We start from the raw sequence: 16,979 nt of genomic DNA on the forward strand, positions 1-16,979 counted from the left end.
AGCAACTCAGACCCCACATGTACTCAAATGAAAATCAAATTATGGGGCTAAAATTAAAAATTAAGTTCTGTGGTTTTAGCTGTCAGAACCAATATATTATTACCATATTTACTCGGAATCTAGGCCGGCCTGAATTTTAGGCCGACCCCCGAATGTTCGAAGCCAGAAAAAATTAAAAAAAAGACTTAGCCTGAATGTAGATCGAACAAACATGTGAGGGCAGCGTTCACAAAATGAAAACACCATTTATTTAATATGAACTTGCCAAGCTCACTCTACGTTATCATCGTTGCTAGCCTCGTCGCTATAGCCCAGACCCCACGCATGCTTGCGGACACACACAAGCTTGCTTGCGTCCGCAGACAGTGCGGCATGGCTCACACGCATTGAAATGCGGTGCGATCTCGGTGAACAGCTCCTCTCTGTTACTGTGATCTTATTTTCTTTATCGCTGTCATCTTCTCATTGCGGAACACGCAAAAAGCGTCCCCACTGCCCTCTCCAACGACAGCCATTTTTCTTATCGACGCCTGGCTTGAAATTTTGACGATGCCTCTGCGGCTAGCACAACGTTTCGTGTGAAAGCGGCACTATAGTGGCATTGCCTGTTTGTAGCCATTACGATAATGCCATGTTATGGGCCACGCCGCACGCCGATACGACAGGTCAAAATAGCGACGTCCCTCGTGTACTTAAGTAGGCTACTGGCGCGGCTATTAGCGGATGTGATACTGACTTTTCTAGATGGCGCTAGCTATGCACCACATTTATTCTTTTTAATTACAACCTGGCGCGTTTTTATAATCCTCAAAACTAAGCCGACCCTAGAGTCTGGCATATGATTATTTGAAAAAAAAAAAAAACTATCGGCTTAGATTTGAATAAATACGGTATAAGGCACGCCATGGTGGGCGACTTTGGATTATTCCTTACGACCTGGAATGCATCCCTGTACACTTAAATCAAAGCAAAGGAGTGTTTTTTGCCTTCTGATCCCGTCGAAATGTGGGCACTGTGACCGGGAATTGAACCCATGACCTCATGCTTGGCAGTACAACGACAAAGCCGCTAAGCAACCACGGAGTGAGCAGCTTACCAACCGCAGTTCTGTTAAAAAATAGATTTTAATTAGCTCTCACCAGGCGAAATGCAGTTCGAGTCAAACCTCTCCTCAGTAGGCAGGACCTCTCCCTTATCACGTGCCTCCTTCTCCAGTGCCTGGGCCTCCTTTGCAGACCTGACAACAGAAGTGTAGGATATTAAAAAAGACATAATGCCGACAGTACAACAGCAGCCTCGTGTGCTAGCCCTCATAAAACTTCTGTATCATAAAACTTAAAGGAAATATTTTCTGCACTCTGCAAGGAAGCATGTTACAGTTACACGCAAGGTGTTGGAGTGATTTTTGTTGCACAAGTTCTAAGCTGGGCTGGTTGGCTCATGTTCAACTTGACAAACAGAGCAGACAGCAGAGCAAAGTGCACTTGTCCGGTTCGTATCACTTGTCTTGCTGTCTGCGCAGTACACAATGTTGATCATTGTTGCCTTTTAGGTGTAGCAACCAGCTTCAGAAGCAGAGAAATTATTCTACTGTGGAGGTAGGGCCTACTCTAACCATTTACTGTAGCAACATTCTAGGTACGATGAAGGTGGAAAATTTCTCAAAATTGTGATAAACCAATAGGCAGCACACAATTTCTTTGTTGCCACTATGCATTGGTTCTGCACAGCTTTGTCTAGGTCCGTAGCACCAAGCATATAAAGAGAGAGAGAGGATGAGCTAACAGACGTGTCACTGTGCCATTGCGATAACTAGTAATACATCAACAAAGTTTTTTCTTATAATAATTGTATGTGCAAGTGATTAGACACTTTAATGAAAGAAGAAGCAACAATTGTTACTTTTACTGTAATCTGACTGAATAATTTCAGACTGCGTTACAAGTAGCACTACATGTGGCAGTAGAGTGGTTCAATGCATAAAAATAAGCTTAGTGCAAGACACAAGGGGAAAAAAAAAAAACAGATGTCAATGCCTATGGAGTCCTTTCGTGCTGAAATTTACAAGCTGTCAGGCTAGGAACAAATTCAACAAATTGTTATGTCTGTACATTGGCGACTATGAAGAGCCTGGTGACATAAAGCCAAAGCCCAGCTTCTTCTGGAGAAGCTTAAAATGCCCACGTGCTATCTCCAACTAGAAGAAGAGAATAATTTCGAGCAATACTATTTTACAACATGTGACAGAATAGCTGAAAATGCACCCCATGCACATGCAAACGAAAACGAAATGTAGGTATTTACTTGAATCTCCGGCCTCGCTGCTGATTCATCTTGGCCCTGGGGGCAACGCCGTCAACAGCCATGAAGAATGTCTTCTTGGGCTTGATCATCCGAAACAGAAACTGAAAAGATGGAAAACTGACCTCAGACAAACAGGCAAATAACTCAGTTCTCTGTCCCCATTAAGATCAACGTAATACACAACGACATCCATATAACATAAGCCTGTACTCACATCTATGTAATTAAAGATGTCCAAGAAGATTTTTTCTTCTGTAATGCGAAAGTGCGGGTCCTCATCGTTGGGGTGCGAGCAGACATGGATAATTCCGTTCATGTCAAGGTACAAGTTGTCGAACTCTGGAATCTGGGAACACAAATTAAAGCACAATGAAATGGCAGGTCAGTCTGATAACACACAGCTTGCCTTAAGATACATTAAATATTTGAAACTGGATATTGCAATTTAAGCTTTAGTTTAGCGGGCTTAGTGGAACAGTGGGATCGAAATACGCATGCACAGAATAGCGTTTAGTGTACGCATGCTATTTCTCAGATTTAGTGTTACTTTCTTTGCTAATTTATGTAATTTATGTAAAAACATGGTGGCAATCCTGGCTGCCCGCTTCGAACTGAATTTGGAGCTGCTTTTGAATAGAGTTCACTTCATTCGTAGCAAATGAATGCGTAAATAGCTTTCGCATAGCCCCAGGCCGCTTTGACGACAGCCTATTGTGAATAACCTTGTGGATTTCTAGAGATCACCTGTAGTTTCGAATCAGTCGAGGGCTGACAGTGGCTTAGACCGAAAAGTTTCGACATAACGACGCTGAAACATGCGACCCTCACGGCAACTAAACAACATTCTGTATGTGTGTGGAAACAAGTGCGCCAACAGTCTTCTTGCCGCTGAGTGTGCTTGTCGTGTAGCGATTACACGACGACTGTCTTGTTTTGTGATTCAGTGCTACAAGCCAGTGCAACTGTCATGACATTCTAAAGCAGCGGTATGGATCATGTCAGCGAGTCTCCTCGATCGTGTTCGGGCTGCCGGCGCGATCTAATGTCGCGGCACACCAACATCAAGCGTAGTGTGTGCGCGTGTGTGAATGCGGTTGACTGTTCTCGTGAACCGTGCGACGTCGCCATGTAAACTTGAATCATGACGCGCATTGTTGTGTTTATGCCTTTTCGCCTCCGTGCACCGCTAAAGCCCCGTAAGAATTAGGGAGCCCTTATACGAAATGCACGCGGATTGGCCTAGCTATTATTGCACTATGTTTTGCTGGCGATCCGTGTATCGCTTCTGGAGTTTTTCTTATGCTAATTTGCAGTTGTGTGTTTTTCATCAGTAAAATGGCATCGCCGATTACTGAAACTTCTTCGAGTGTAAGGGAAACTTGGAAGGAATGAGCTCGCAGCTGTATGTAATGTACTTTGATAAATTGTATTATACTATTACATTTTATTATTTGATGGCCAGTAGCAGTGGCTATGCAGTATTTGTTTTTAAAAGCTGAGTAATGCAGGCACTTCGAAATATATTCACATATGCAATGCACAAAAAACGATTAGGATATGCACAGTTGGAAATTACTTTTTAGACATATTGTAAAGCGCAGTTAACAACGCGCACAAACACAGGAAAGTGTGAAAGTAGAATTCGCTGCTGAAATTTATTTATTATCGCACGTAACGCAATGCGGATATTTGTCAGCGAGTTAATGCGTCATACTGCACTTGCTAAGTCAACGGGCTCATAATGCACTAAAATCAATAATCTCCACAAACTTCGGCCGTCAACATTCATGTGCGCGAATGAAATACTATCGCAGCTCTGCACGCACATGTGTATACTTTCTCTCGCGCCTTCGTATCGCTATACTTTACTTTCCTCGCATAGTCAACGGGCTCATAATGCACTAAAATCAATAATCTCCACAAACTTCGGCCGTCAATATTCATGTGCGCGAATGAAATACTATCGCAGCTCTGCATGCACATGTGTATGCTTTCTCTCACACCTTCGTATTGCTCTACGTTACTTTCCTCGCATAGTCGTGCAGTTACCGACGGTTCTGTCTTTCCGTCCGATTCTATGCGACCACATTTATCTTCTAGTTAGGTTTTGTTTGCCACGCGGAATGCAAAATAACTACTTGCCGTCCTCCGTCTGATCTCGGCACTCACCCGCACAGCAACAAGGCATTTCGGTCCTGTACATCCTAGGTCATACTGAGCTATTCAGCGGGCTCATAACGAACTAAAATAAATAATATCCACAAATTTCGGCCATCAATATTCATACGCGTGAGTGAAATACTATCACAGCTCGACGCTTGCACGTGTATACTTTCTATCGCACCTTTGTATCGTTCTGTGTGTCTTGCGTCGCATAACCGTGCAGTTACCGGCAGTTCAAAGTCCTTTCGTCCAATTCTGTGGAAGCATACTTTTCTTCTGGTTAGGTTCTGGTTGCCGTGCGGGATGCAAAATAACTTCTTGCCATCGTTCGTCCCGTTTCGGCATCCAACCGCAAAGCAACGAGGCCACTTGGCCCTCCCGGAACGAAATTATCACAGCAATGTGCATAGCACAGCAGGCGAAACGCGCGCACTTCGCCTGGCACGAAAGAACTTTCATGGCGGCAAAGGGGCGGAGCAAGGTCACATGTCACCGATCAGCCTATCGCTGGCGTCGTCGGCTGGATCAAAGCCTGTCTGTACTTTGGAATTATTGAGGGACTTTAGAACTTTAGGGATGGCTGCGCCACCTATTGGCAAGGTCGAGAAGTAGGCACAACAGCATATGGCCTCTGAGAGTGGGAGATCTCAGAGGACATAGACGACAGGTTTGTACTGATTTTACTGTGGATCGGCAGAATGGAGAGTACAAATAGAGTGTGCTCCCAACTGTAACTGTGCTGCCTCTTGCACTTTTCAGACAACATGCAATGCTTGGTGAATAGATAAATCACTTATGTGCACTTTCTATACGAAATTTAAAGAATATTTGAACAGTGTCCCACACAAAAATATTACGCTATACTAAAACTCGCTTCCTGCAAAGTTCGTTTGCCGAATGGTAAGGATATTTCCCTTAATCCCGCTATTATGCTAACTTTAAACTAAAACTGTATATTGCCTGGCTATGGTCACATGACTAATGCTGGCATATTTGTGTTTGGAGAAAGCCAGAGAAAAGTTTGCGGGCACTTTATTGTGTTCACGTTGATATCACAGTGTGGGCAGCAAGAAGATGGAAGATAGCATCATCTCTACGCTGAAACTTCATAATGATAAAAGGGAATATGAGAGGAACCAGGACACAAAGAAATGATGACAACACAACTGCTAACAAACTAGTTTTTTGTATTGAAAGAAATACAGAGTATATACATACTTAATGGCTAAAGTAGTGATGTACCGTATAGCGTATCCATGCATTAGTTGTCTTGCTCTTCCATAATATACAAAAATTGTGCTTTCTTTGTGTTGATGTAGCAGCAGCAGCAAAAGCTAGCCGACTGTTTTCAAATGTCTCGATAGCAGAACCAGGTTTCACTACTATATACCATAGCAGGCAGGCCGTCAGCACACTGCTGTCCTTTACACTACCCCAAAAGCCGCTTATGCCTGCCATGTGGCACCAAACTACAAATTGTGGTCGAAGATGCAATGTTGCTGGAGCCAATGCTTTGACAAAGCGACTTATCTTCATCATCGCAGTTGCCCTGATGAAGATAAGCTGCCTAGTCATAACATTAGCTCCAGCGACATTCCTTGATCAACCACCGTTAACTTCAAGCTCCTCTCTGGATTGAATTACTAACGCAAATTTTCACTAGGAATAATGCTAAGCTAAATCCATATGTACTTTCATTTCATAGATGTGTCAGACAACATGGATTGTATAACCTTGCAGCGCATTTGGCAATTGAACTAAGCATGTGAAAGCAGCCTTCTGTTAAACATGCTGCAGGTTGTGTTCATGTCTGTACCATGACTGCCAAAGCTGGGACGGCCTGCCCATGTCATTTCATGCCTGGAGCATCAAACATGCTAGCCTCAACAATGGGCAGCACAGCACTACGAGCTAGATGGACGAGTGCCGGCAAAACATTTTATGAGGTCACAAGACTTTGATGAACATTCATCTGGTCCCACCCACTATCACAAACAGATCAGATGGCACTGTGCCCCAGTTTATTACAGATCCTTAGGCCACGTGCTGTGCACTCAAACATACCACAGTTGAACCCAGACATATCGAATCTGAAGGGTATCACCAAAAAAATAAAAGAAATTGATATATAGGTAACTCGACAGATAAAATGAAAATTTTATGCAAAAACTTTCTAGAGGATTTTACTGCTGTTCAGTATACACAATAACTCGTTATATGTGGGCTTGGTATACCCGGGTTTGAATGTATGGCCTTGCATCTACTGCATCGTGAATAAGGAACCCATAAGGGTTCTAAAATGTCAATGAACTTTCGACTTTGTGTTCTTTTTTCCTCCTTTAAGAGAACATTTTAAGGGCACAAGTCATTATGGTAGCGCAGACTGCCAGCAAAATGAGCATAAGATTATGCCAACACCAGTCTAGTGATCTGTCAGTCAAAGTTGACATACAGAATGAGGGTATGTTGGTAGCACATGCCCACAATGGTGGATTGGTCAAGCATCGGATAGGTCATAGAAATGGACAAAGTTGTCACATACAGATACAGTTTTAGGGTCAATGTAATTTTTTGAATTGCTTCGTGTGATTTCTACCGGCTGCCGTTATGTAATCACAGCCAGTCAAGGAGCACGAACCATGCAGAGAATGCAAAGACATATGGTGGGACTAAGAACTGCCGGCCAATTTTCTTTCAAGCAAATTAAAACTCAAGCTAGACCGCAACTGTCTCGTGTACATCGTTTTCGTAAGCGACATGACACTTATGCGAGGCTCGAACAAACAACGAATAAACAAACGACACTTGTCAGAAACAGGTTGCACTGTCTCCTCCTCAGGGTGTAAGCATTCGCACGTCGTCGTGTCGTCTTTTCACCGTGTGTTCGTCCCTTTAAGCGCTACCATCAGTTTTAAAGAAAGGTTGCACTTTATTCATGAACAATGCGAGCTTGAAGAAACTTAACAGAGCTTTTTTTGTACTCGCAAGGAAAACATCACATCCTGTAACTGATCCCCTACTTCTGTTGTCAGGCCAAGTTTTAAATAACGTTAAGATAAGACCGTGGCGAAACAAGGTACATGCCCCCAGCAAACACGCGTCACTTTAGTTCGTCGGCACACAGAAACTGAAACGGGAAGACACTTCCCCACTTCAACGTTGAGTGGTACTCAAACTGATCGACGGCGCTCATAATTACGTGCTTCGGGTGTAGCGCTCGAACCGAGACGGAAATCGATTCAATACAGAACTTAGCACGCTTGAGCAAACTCTCGATCTTAAGCGAAGTCACAAGAGCTATACGCGTGATACGCAAGCGATACCGCGCTAATCATCCGCACACTATGTTTCACTCCATTCCCGACAGCGTCTGAGACGCGCTATGAAACGAGGAGTAGCTAGAACGATGTAGACGGTAACACGATCTATGAACTGCGTATTGTGACGGTTGGGCTACCTGTCGCGACGTCAAACCTACCTGATATTCCTTGACAGCAGAACTCAGACAGGGGTAACGTTCGCTTATCCATCGGTAGAACTTTGGCACTCCCATTCTTATGCGCGGTTCGTTTACCTAGAAATTTATGTAGTCATAGAGCCAATAAATTGCTTGGGTCAGAATTTACAATAGCGCTGATGCAAAGACAGCAGATCGAGAAAATGCTTAGTTGCTGCGTTCCTTCACCTCATACACTACAACATACTACAAAATAAACAATAAAATTTGAGTATGTAAAATAAAAATAATAATAAATTTTGCTAAAAAGCATTATTGCTGAATAGTTAACTTTTGAAAACTAATATTATTTTCTGCGTACTAGTCATCGTAGCAGCTTGCCCGCCAGGCGAAAAGAAGCTTTGTGCCTACGTGTTCCTTGTGACTGTTTCTGAACCCGTGTTAAAACTGTTTAAACTACCTTCGTGCTAGTGGTACTCCCACTGCAAACGTACGTACAGTCATGATTGACATACCGTTCCTGACGCCACTGTTGGACCGGATTCCTACATACATGGTACGTTATATGGGCCGCGGCTCTCTGCTTGCGAGCCGGCTGGTTGCATGTTGGCTCGCTGACTGTGAGATTGTTTTATCCCGTTTCGCAGGATTTCGAGGGACAGAAAGTAGCGGAGAAAATATTTCAAGTGGTCATAGTTGCCTTTGCGGTAAGTGGATCTGCACTGTGGCTTCCTTCTCACGCATTGTAACTGCACGGAAACCGCGAAAAAGCCGAATGTGTAACGTGTCGTTTTCGTTTCGTTTGTAGTAGAGGCGGAGCAGGCGACTGTGTAAAAAAATAAAGGTCGCATTGCTTTCTTAAAATTCTGTTTTGTTCGCGTAGTTGGCTATGTTGCGATGCCTTTTTGCGCTGGTTTCTTTTTTCGGCGCATGATAGAAAATGAAAAAGCTCGTGTCAGTGCAAGTGATGGATGTCTAAAGCACTACAGAGGTAATAGAACAAACCTCACCATGCTGATGAAACACACTCATGGCATGTATTATATGCGGACTAAACTGTCAGTGATAAGTCTGAGCACTTCGTCGCATTCTTTCTTTTCCCTTTTTTATGCGCGTGTTTGCTTGCAAACAGGTATCTTTTTTTTCTTCTTTTTTCTGTGTTGACACTGACACCCTCTAAAGCGTTTTATTTTTTCCTTCAGGCGGCTGGACTTGTCTGGGGATACATTGTGCAGCAGTTCTCCTACACTGTCATCAGCCTTGGAATTGGTTTTGTCATTTCTTGCCTGGTAAGCAATCCGGCCGTGTGTCAGCGTGGATGTCATCTCCCAGACATTTTTAATTGGCAGCCTGTGCAGTGGCGATGCAGTGCACAGTTGCGTGCAATACTGATTTAACGTGCAAAAGAAAGCATTCTTTGGGCAGTATGACATAAGGCACAAACAATATTTATTTGAAAACATAATGTTGGGTCTCACTCACACCTTCTTTACTGGAACTATCCCAGTAGCTGCGTCAAAAAAGAAGGTGCATGTCTCCTTACAGGTGACAGTTAATTTCATGTTTTGAAAATTTGTTTTTACATTGTCTTCAGCATGACTCAAAAACAGACAGAAGCAGGTTGGGCAAAAAAATCTTGCAGTTTTTTTTCAGTGGGTCTCATTGCATCCATGTATGGGAACTCTGTACCAAAGTCTACAGTTGCTGAGTCCTGTAGAACATTTAACAGTCAGACCTCTATTTAATAAAACGCAACTCAGTTAACTTCTTTATTTACTGTAGCTCTTTTGATTCTGCAGCTCATGTTCACAGAGCCTTATGCATTGAGAACTTCGAAGCAACTAAGTGAACTCAATGTCTTACTCAATTTAAAGGGGCCCTGTCCCACCCCTCGGGCTTGGTGAAATAACATAGTCCGCGGGTGGCATATGCTGTTGTGAACATCTCAGCCAAGTTCTGCTGTCGTACGTGGTCTGTGGAGCTCGCAAGCGGAGCGCGAAGCCACCTTTTTCTCAAACACTCTCGTTTTGAAAACCCCACGCTCCTCGCTCTTTTCTGTGTGCTCTATTTCGTCATAAAGCACACTCCAATACGCGGCTGCTATTGGTCGCTGCGCTCGGCTACACTGCGGCCGCCGCGAGGTGCTGCCATGAGTCCAGTGGCTAAGCGCACTGCGGCTCTCTGAGGTCAGCTGCATTTGGCTTACATTTAGCGTAGCATAGGCACCAAGTCGGAAATTTGATCTGCGCACCATGGTAATGTCTCCACCTTAGCCTTCGAAGTGCGAGGCATTGGAGGAGCAAGGGGAGCACAGCTGAGGCCGTCTTTGATTACCAAAAACTCCGCTTCTACTGAACGCAATGAAGTACTTTTTGCGGCAATGTGGTTCTGAAATAGCCTATATTTACTTCAATGTCTTTCTCCACTTCAATAAAAAGTGGTTCGGGCCTCTTTAATAAAGTCTTGGGGAGGAAGATGGGGGAAAGTATGGGTTAACGCCAAGTTAAGGCCTGGTGATGGATGCTGTTGACCTGTTAATAATGTTTGGCACTCCCATAAAAACACAAAACATGCGAAATGGGCTTGGTGTCTAAAAGAGAGAGTAGTGCCCACATAGGTTAAAATTGCATCATTTTTGCTTTCTTGAATTCATGTGGCACTCACATGAGTGTTTTAAGTATTCTCGATTCAGTGAAGTTCTAGATGAAACGAAATATGTATCAGGTCTCATCTTCTTTGTTAAATTCTATGCAGGCATAAAATAATTGTCATCTTCATTTAACTCCACATAGGAATAAAATCATTTATTTCATGTGTTCTGTACTTTAAAGGGACACTAAAGGCAAATATTTAGTCAACGTAGACTGTCTAAATACCATTCCAGAAGCCTCACAATGCTTGTTTTGGCCAAGAAAAGACTTCGTTTACGAGAAAATTGCGTCTGAAGGGTCTGCATACCTTTTTTTGAAATTCAAATCTTCCGCTACCCAACCGAGGGAGTGGTAACATTGAGTATGCCATCACCACCCTTTGATGCCGTCGGCGAGTAAAACAGCGCCCGACAGATGGCGGTACTGAGCCAAGACAGAGTGGTCGATTCACTGCTGCAGCTGCTTTTTGGTTAAGTGGCATAGACCGTAAGGGAATCTCGCGACATCACATGGAAGTTGAATTCTATACTACTTGCAGTTTGTGCGAGTTTCACGAGCCAGCAAAACCAGTGCAGCACTACATGATCAGAAAAGTACTGAAACGCAAAAGCATGGGCAGCGCAGAGTCGAGCAAAAACAATCTTTTGACTGCCCACCTCTTTGTCAACGGTAATTTCGATGAGTTCCTTGTTCTAAATACGAAATAAACTGGATAAGTATAATTTTATTTCATCTTATAATACAATACAAGGATGTTTTTTGCAATGAATAGTTGAGTACTAGTGACAGGATATAACTGAGAAGTGCTTTCGTCATCGGGCAAGTGCTTGAATGTCCTGGGGAAGTCTCTAATCATGTCTCGCATTTACCTTAATTTTTCGATTATGAAGGCTCTGTTCGCAATAATATTGCAAACACGCCTTAGACATTCTCGAGCACTATCACTTTAGCTTGACGACTTAGTATTTGCCTTTAGTGTCCCTTTAAGGACATCCAGACGTTTCAGAAGTTTGCCCCATGTAATTCATTACTGTCAAAAGCAATGCAAGATAAGAACTCACTACATAACCACATACTGGTGCTGCCAGCAATCACCTAGGCATCAGTATGTCACTGCTTCTTTTTCCAGCACACATGGAAGATGGGTCATTCCATATTGCGTTTCCTTCGTAGCTTCATGCTACACTTTGGTAAATGACAATATTTTGCTTTCGTGAACCTGATAGACGTAACATGGCCTATTGATAGTGACCTGCTGCGCTCGTGAAAGATAGCTGACCTCTTTTTTGGGTAGCGGCAAAGTAGGTGCACTTATATTCTGGCTGTCTAGCCCCATGATCCATCCTGTTAGATTGCCACATGCTCTCCACTTTATCCAGCGTTTCATCGTAACGGCACCAGTTGTGACAGGAACAAAGAGAACAGGGCGCATGACTTATGTTCTGTTTGCTCTTCCCTGTTGTAAACGGTGCTATTGAAGTTGGATCAGTACAAACTTGCGCAGCTTGCCGCTTTTAATTGCTGGTGACATCCAGACTGTGTCTTCATTGCAAAGCCGATAGCTGTGCAAATTGGTTGGCATTCATTGTGATGAATGCAGCGCAGTGATCACAATCATCAGTGAACAGTCAATTGAGCTTATTCTTATCTGCATCTCTCGTATCCTCTTAGTTTACATACAATAGTTTGCCACGAGACATTGTGGGTTGAATGCCATTTCGGGGCTACTGCATGCTTAGCAACAGGCTACATTGCAGTACAAATTTAGCCATGTTGCGTTTCCTCCTAATCACACCTGGAGGTGTTTATTATTACTACCAATTGCTCTCTGCAGTGGCTTAATGATACTAGTGTTTTGTTGCTGAACAAGAAGTTGTGGATTCAGTGCTTAGCCACCGCATCCTCATTCTGATGGGGATTGGAATGCAAAAATACTTGTGTGACGTAGTTAGGCAGTACATAGTAAAAAGCCACAGCTGGCAAAATTAACCTGGAACCCTCAACAATATTGCCTTTCATAACTGCTGTATTGCTTCAGGATCTATTAGTCCATTCCTCGTTATAAGTGGGAAGTGATTTGCTCCTTTCTTAGACATTTGCGTAGTTGCCTTGTTACTCGTCAAGGTTTATACACTTGTCTGCATCGAACCATTCTTAATTTTAAAAATTAAATTAGTTGTACAGTCTTTCATTTATAAATCCTATTGCAAGTACGAACTTTGACAAGACGTGGACTGAAGTCCAGATGCATATCCTCGGCTCTCAAGAGCAAATTAGATGCCATCTCCATAATGACCTTACTACAGTTGATCCCGGATATATTGAATTATTGCCTATATCGAACAGTTTAAAAATCCCCTTGGGAATCCCATGCAAAAGTATAGCGCTATTGTTCGCATATATAGAACTCCCATGCACCGGCATATCAATGTATTGAACTCCGCGCTGAGCTGTGCCCCGGCAAGTGCGCTTCTCCCACCATACCCCACCCGTGCAAGTGCGCTTCTCCCATCGCAACCCGCCCACGCAAGTGCGCTTCTCCTCATGAACCTCTTGCGATGTTCCCGCATCTCACGCGCGCCGCCCTGCACTCTGAGAAAGGGGAGTGTGGGTAAAAGGCACATGACGAGGAGCACTTGGAGTGCGATTGGGTGTGAAAGGGAAGTGGGAGTGAGAAACCACGCTGACCGCAGGTGCCCGTTTCCTGTGTTTTGGTTGGCTGGCGCAGCGAGACGAACGAGGTCAGTGAAGCTTGCGCTTGTGGTAGTGCGGAGATGCAGAGCGGTGCGTCTTTCGATTCGCTTTGTTCCTTTTATTCACGAGGCCAACGCAAAGGCTTGCGACTCGTGTGGGGCAGTGCATTTGCCTTTCTGCTTTTGGCGCGTGTTCCGGAGCCATGGCCGAGAAAAAACGCAATAATTTGGATTTTTCAACAAAGGCGGACATCATTAGACGGGTGGAGGCTGGTGAGAAAAAGTCGTCGGTCGCTGTGGCGTTCGGAATTCCTCGCAACACCCTGAGTACAATGCTCAAGAACAAAGCCCATGTTAAGCTTAAGAAGGCATTGTACGCCTGGTTTTTGGAGACACGTGCCAAGAACATACCTGTTGATGGCCCAATGCTCGTGGAAAAGACCAAATAGTTTGCTGTGGCCTTTGGAGAAGAAAGCTTCACTGGTTGCACTAGTTGGCAGCAGCGATTTAAGAGTTGCTACAGCATCATCGGAAAGACCCTTTCGAGCAAAAGGGAGTTGACTAGCACAAGTCACTTAGAGGAGTGGTTGTCCGAAGAGTGGCCAAATATTTCCGACAGCTTTTCACCGTCGCAAATATTCAACGCAGATGAGATGGCACTGTTTTGGCAAGTGCTGCCAAACAAGACTCTGCATCTGAAGGGCACTGCATGCCACGGTGGAAAGAACAGCAAAGTGCGCATATCGATTTTGCTTGCTGCAAATATGGATGGGTCATGCAAACTATGGCCGTTTGTTATCGGAAAGAGCAGGTCGCCACGCTGCTTTAAGAACGCGAAAGGTTTCCCGGTTCGATACACGTCCAATAATAAAGCTTGGATGACGTGATTTTTTCGTTGAGTGGCTACAGGCGTGGTATGCTGAACTGGAGAAGTCTGGCTGCAAAGTTTGTCTTCTTCTTGACAATTACTCGGCCCATCATGTCGTCTGCCCATTAAAGCAGATCACCCTCAAGTTTCTGCCACCAAATACAACGGCAAAACTTCAGCCTCTCGACCAAGGCATTGTGAAAGCGTTTAAGGTTGAGTACAAACGACGACTGGTGCAGAGGCTCCTAATCAACCTTTGATTAGGAATCAAACTCATGGTGGACCTCCTCGGAGCCATTCAAATGCTGGCTGGTGCTTGGAACGACGTGAAGAAAAGCACAATTGTGAACTGCATCCGCAAAGCAGGCTTTGTGTTAGCTGCAGACAACGGATGTCTTGACAGTGAAAATGATGACGGTGGATGCCTGGACAGTGAAGTTTGCAAGCTCTCGGCATTCCCACGCAGCCTTACAGCACGCAGTTTCGTCAGCGCTGACCACGGCTTGCAAGCTGTAGCAGATCACGCTGATGCGGACATTGTGGCTGACATCATGGCTGACAAGGACGCAGACTCGAGCAGCGGCGAAGGTTCCGACGAAGAGGACCAACCACCATGCACTGCAGCTTAACTTGCATCAGCTTTCAGCGCCATTCGCCACTGTTGTGGCACAATGGAAGGAGCTGGCCTTTCTCATTTGGACACTGTCAACAAGCTTGAGGACCACTTAATGAACTTGATGGTGCAGAAGAAAAAGCAAGCAAAGGTCACAGATTTTTTTCTTCCGGAATAAAGTGCTCTGGTCATCGCCCTGTGTTTTTGTTTTTTTATGCACCTTGGAGGCACAGATCGGTAAGTTCCCATTAGGCACAAGATCAGGAAACTGCCTTGAGATGTGTGGAGTTGTTAGAGAAGCTTTTGACATGCGTATTTTATATTTCGAATTATCAATATATCGAACTATTTCACGATCCCCTTCGAGTTCGATATATCTGGGATCGACTGTATAAGGTTTTGCTGCGATCAACAGTAACAACTGGCTTTTGACCAATTTTTCTGAATGATTTTGAAAAAATTTGGTATCTCCTCAAACATACATGTTAGTACAGTGTGTATCGTACACAGCCAAATTTTAATGTAGATTTATTGAACTAAGTGTTCTGCTTGTTTTGAGCCAATACTAGAGATGCGCTTAGTGTCTTTTTCGAGAAGCAGTTGCTAGCCCTTTTCTTTTTCTGCATAGTCTGTTTACTTGATTAATAACAATAATATAATCAATCAATGTTTATTTAATGAAGTGCCCAGGAACAGCTGTTAGGCCTTTGTCCTGCCACACTGTTATGTTTTACAGTGCATGAAAAATAAATGTTACTTATTGAATATTGGAGTAAGCAATATAAGAAAACAAAATGGAATACAGTAATTAATCACAGCACTCTGTTAGCAAATATCGGACTGTAGGCATTGAAATTGCAAGGTGGTTTGCAAGGCGCAGTATGTGAATTGCAACACTAATTACGTATATGCACTGTTGCCTATCTGTAAACATCTGCTCACGACTGGTGTAATTTAAATCAGTGCTATCTGGCTATCAGTGCTATCTATCTAGTGTCAACATTGCAGCGCAGTTATTGCTTGTCCAAAGAAGTTTGGACAAGGTGCAGTTATTGCATGAGTTGCCAACATATTAATAATAATGAGCCATGCTGCTTATCTACCTTTTTTTATGAGGGCACCCTGATTGTTGTACCAAATTTGTCTGGGCCCGGCTTGATTGTTCACATTAGAGTTTATGCTGGTTGTACTTGCTATTCTAGAGTGGTCTTGTCTCTGAAATCATGTATTTATTGCTCTTGCAGCTCACGCTACCTCCCTGGCCAGTGTACCGCAAGAATCCCATTCCATGGCAGAAGCCGCGGGATGAAGCCGGGTCTTCTTCAAGCAAGTCTAGCAAGAAAAAGAAATGATCAACCACAAACGAGCCTTTAATAATCTTTATCGCTTCTCTCTCTCTTTTTTTTTTTCTTAAGACTATTTCATATTTTGAGCGAATCTAGAGCTGTGGTGGGTGTACCTTTTCAATAAATTATCCACAGTCTGCCTTCAGTTCACGGCATGAATAAGAAGGCAGCGTTTGGCAGCTCGTGTTTCTTGTTTTCTATTGGAACTTGCTGATGCACTGTGCCTCATTGCACGCAGCTCAGTTGATATATAAACGAGCAGGCATACTTTCTTTTATTTTTTTCCATGTTTGAAGATTGTCAGGTAAAAATCAGTACATAAGTATATTAAAGGGACATATGAAAAACATGCTCTGTCCTTGGCATGTGTCGTAGCGTAGCCAGCCTCTTTCTTTTTCCAGTGTCCTTATGCAAATGTTTAGACATTTCTTTGTCATCCTATGCATCCCAGTTTCTTCCGTACACTTGTCCCTTCCCACTATGCTTTCACGAGTCAGATGGTTCCCTTGGCCAGTTGGTGCATGGTTATCATGTGAGGGTTACAGCAGGTACAGACGAAAGCACGAGAAAACAAATGCACATGACATTGAATAAGCAACCATCACACTATCATGATGCTTTCGTGAGTGCACTGTATAAGATAAAAATGGGGCATAAGCATCTTAGGGGCTACCAGAATAAACAATTTGTAGTCATTTGTAGAGCTATGTTGTATAGAATGCTTCCACAAGCTGGCAGTCATTAATAAACATGTCATAACTGGTATTAGTTCAGCCCTTCCACTGTGCCATTTTGCGATTTCAAATCTGCCATTCAGCATAGTTGGTTGCACGGTAAAGAGTGATGCAACAGCATTTTAACGGGCCCGGTGTGACCCCTTGTGG

The 16,979-nt window shown here is 43.7% G+C and overlaps 2 protein-coding genes across 2 annotated transcripts in view; one reads left to right on the forward strand and one right to left on the reverse strand.

Moving 5' to 3' along the window:
* Window positions 1-8,150, reverse strand: part of pcm (5'-3' exoribonuclease pacman) — a 99,861-nt gene extending 91,711 nt beyond the window's left edge. Inside the window, exons 1-4 of the mRNA XM_070533898.1 lie at window positions 7,946-8,150; window positions 2,519-2,650; window positions 2,305-2,405; window positions 1,140-1,237 (exon numbers count right to left, since the gene is read on the reverse strand). Coding sequence (XP_070389999.1) covers window positions 1,140-1,237; window positions 2,305-2,405; window positions 2,519-2,650; window positions 7,946-8,020 — 406 coding nt within the window. The 5' untranslated portion in view covers window positions 8,021-8,150. The remainder of the gene's footprint in view (window positions 1-1,139; window positions 1,238-2,304; window positions 2,406-2,518; window positions 2,651-7,945) is intronic.
* A 130-nt stretch (window positions 8,151-8,280) lies between these two features.
* Window positions 8,281-16,274, forward strand: Spase12 (Signal peptidase complex subunit Spase12). The gene is made up of 4 exons (XM_070533899.1): window positions 8,281-8,480; window positions 8,572-8,631; window positions 9,127-9,213; window positions 15,994-16,274. The coding sequence occupies exons 1-4, from the start codon at window positions 8,427-8,429 to the stop codon at window positions 16,099-16,101; spliced, it is 309 nt and encodes a 102-aa protein (XP_070390000.1). The 5' UTR covers window positions 8,281-8,426; the 3' UTR covers window positions 16,102-16,274.
* Window positions 16,275-16,979: the final 705 nt, after the last annotated feature.

The sequence above is a fragment of the Dermacentor albipictus genome, chromosome 2 (assembly GCF_038994185.2).
Source record: "Dermacentor albipictus isolate Rhodes 1998 colony chromosome 2, USDA_Dalb.pri_finalv2, whole genome shotgun sequence".
Lineage (NCBI taxonomy): Eukaryota > Metazoa > Arthropoda > Arachnida > Ixodida > Ixodidae > Dermacentor > Dermacentor albipictus.

Bases quoted from the DNA above. Each gene is read 5' to 3' on its own strand.
- Spase12 (XM_070533899.1), top strand. From the start codon at position 8,427: ATGATTGACATACCGTTCCTGACGCCACTGTTGGACCGGATTCCTACA. The intron at 8,481-8,571 runs GTACGTTATATG...CCCGTTTCGCAG, and splicing joins ACCGGATTCCTACATACATG to GATTTCGAGGGACAGAAAGT. The intron at 8,632-9,126 runs GTAAGTGGATCT...TTTTTCCTTCAG, and splicing joins TGGTCATAGTTGCCTTTGCG to GCGGCTGGACTTGTCTGGGG.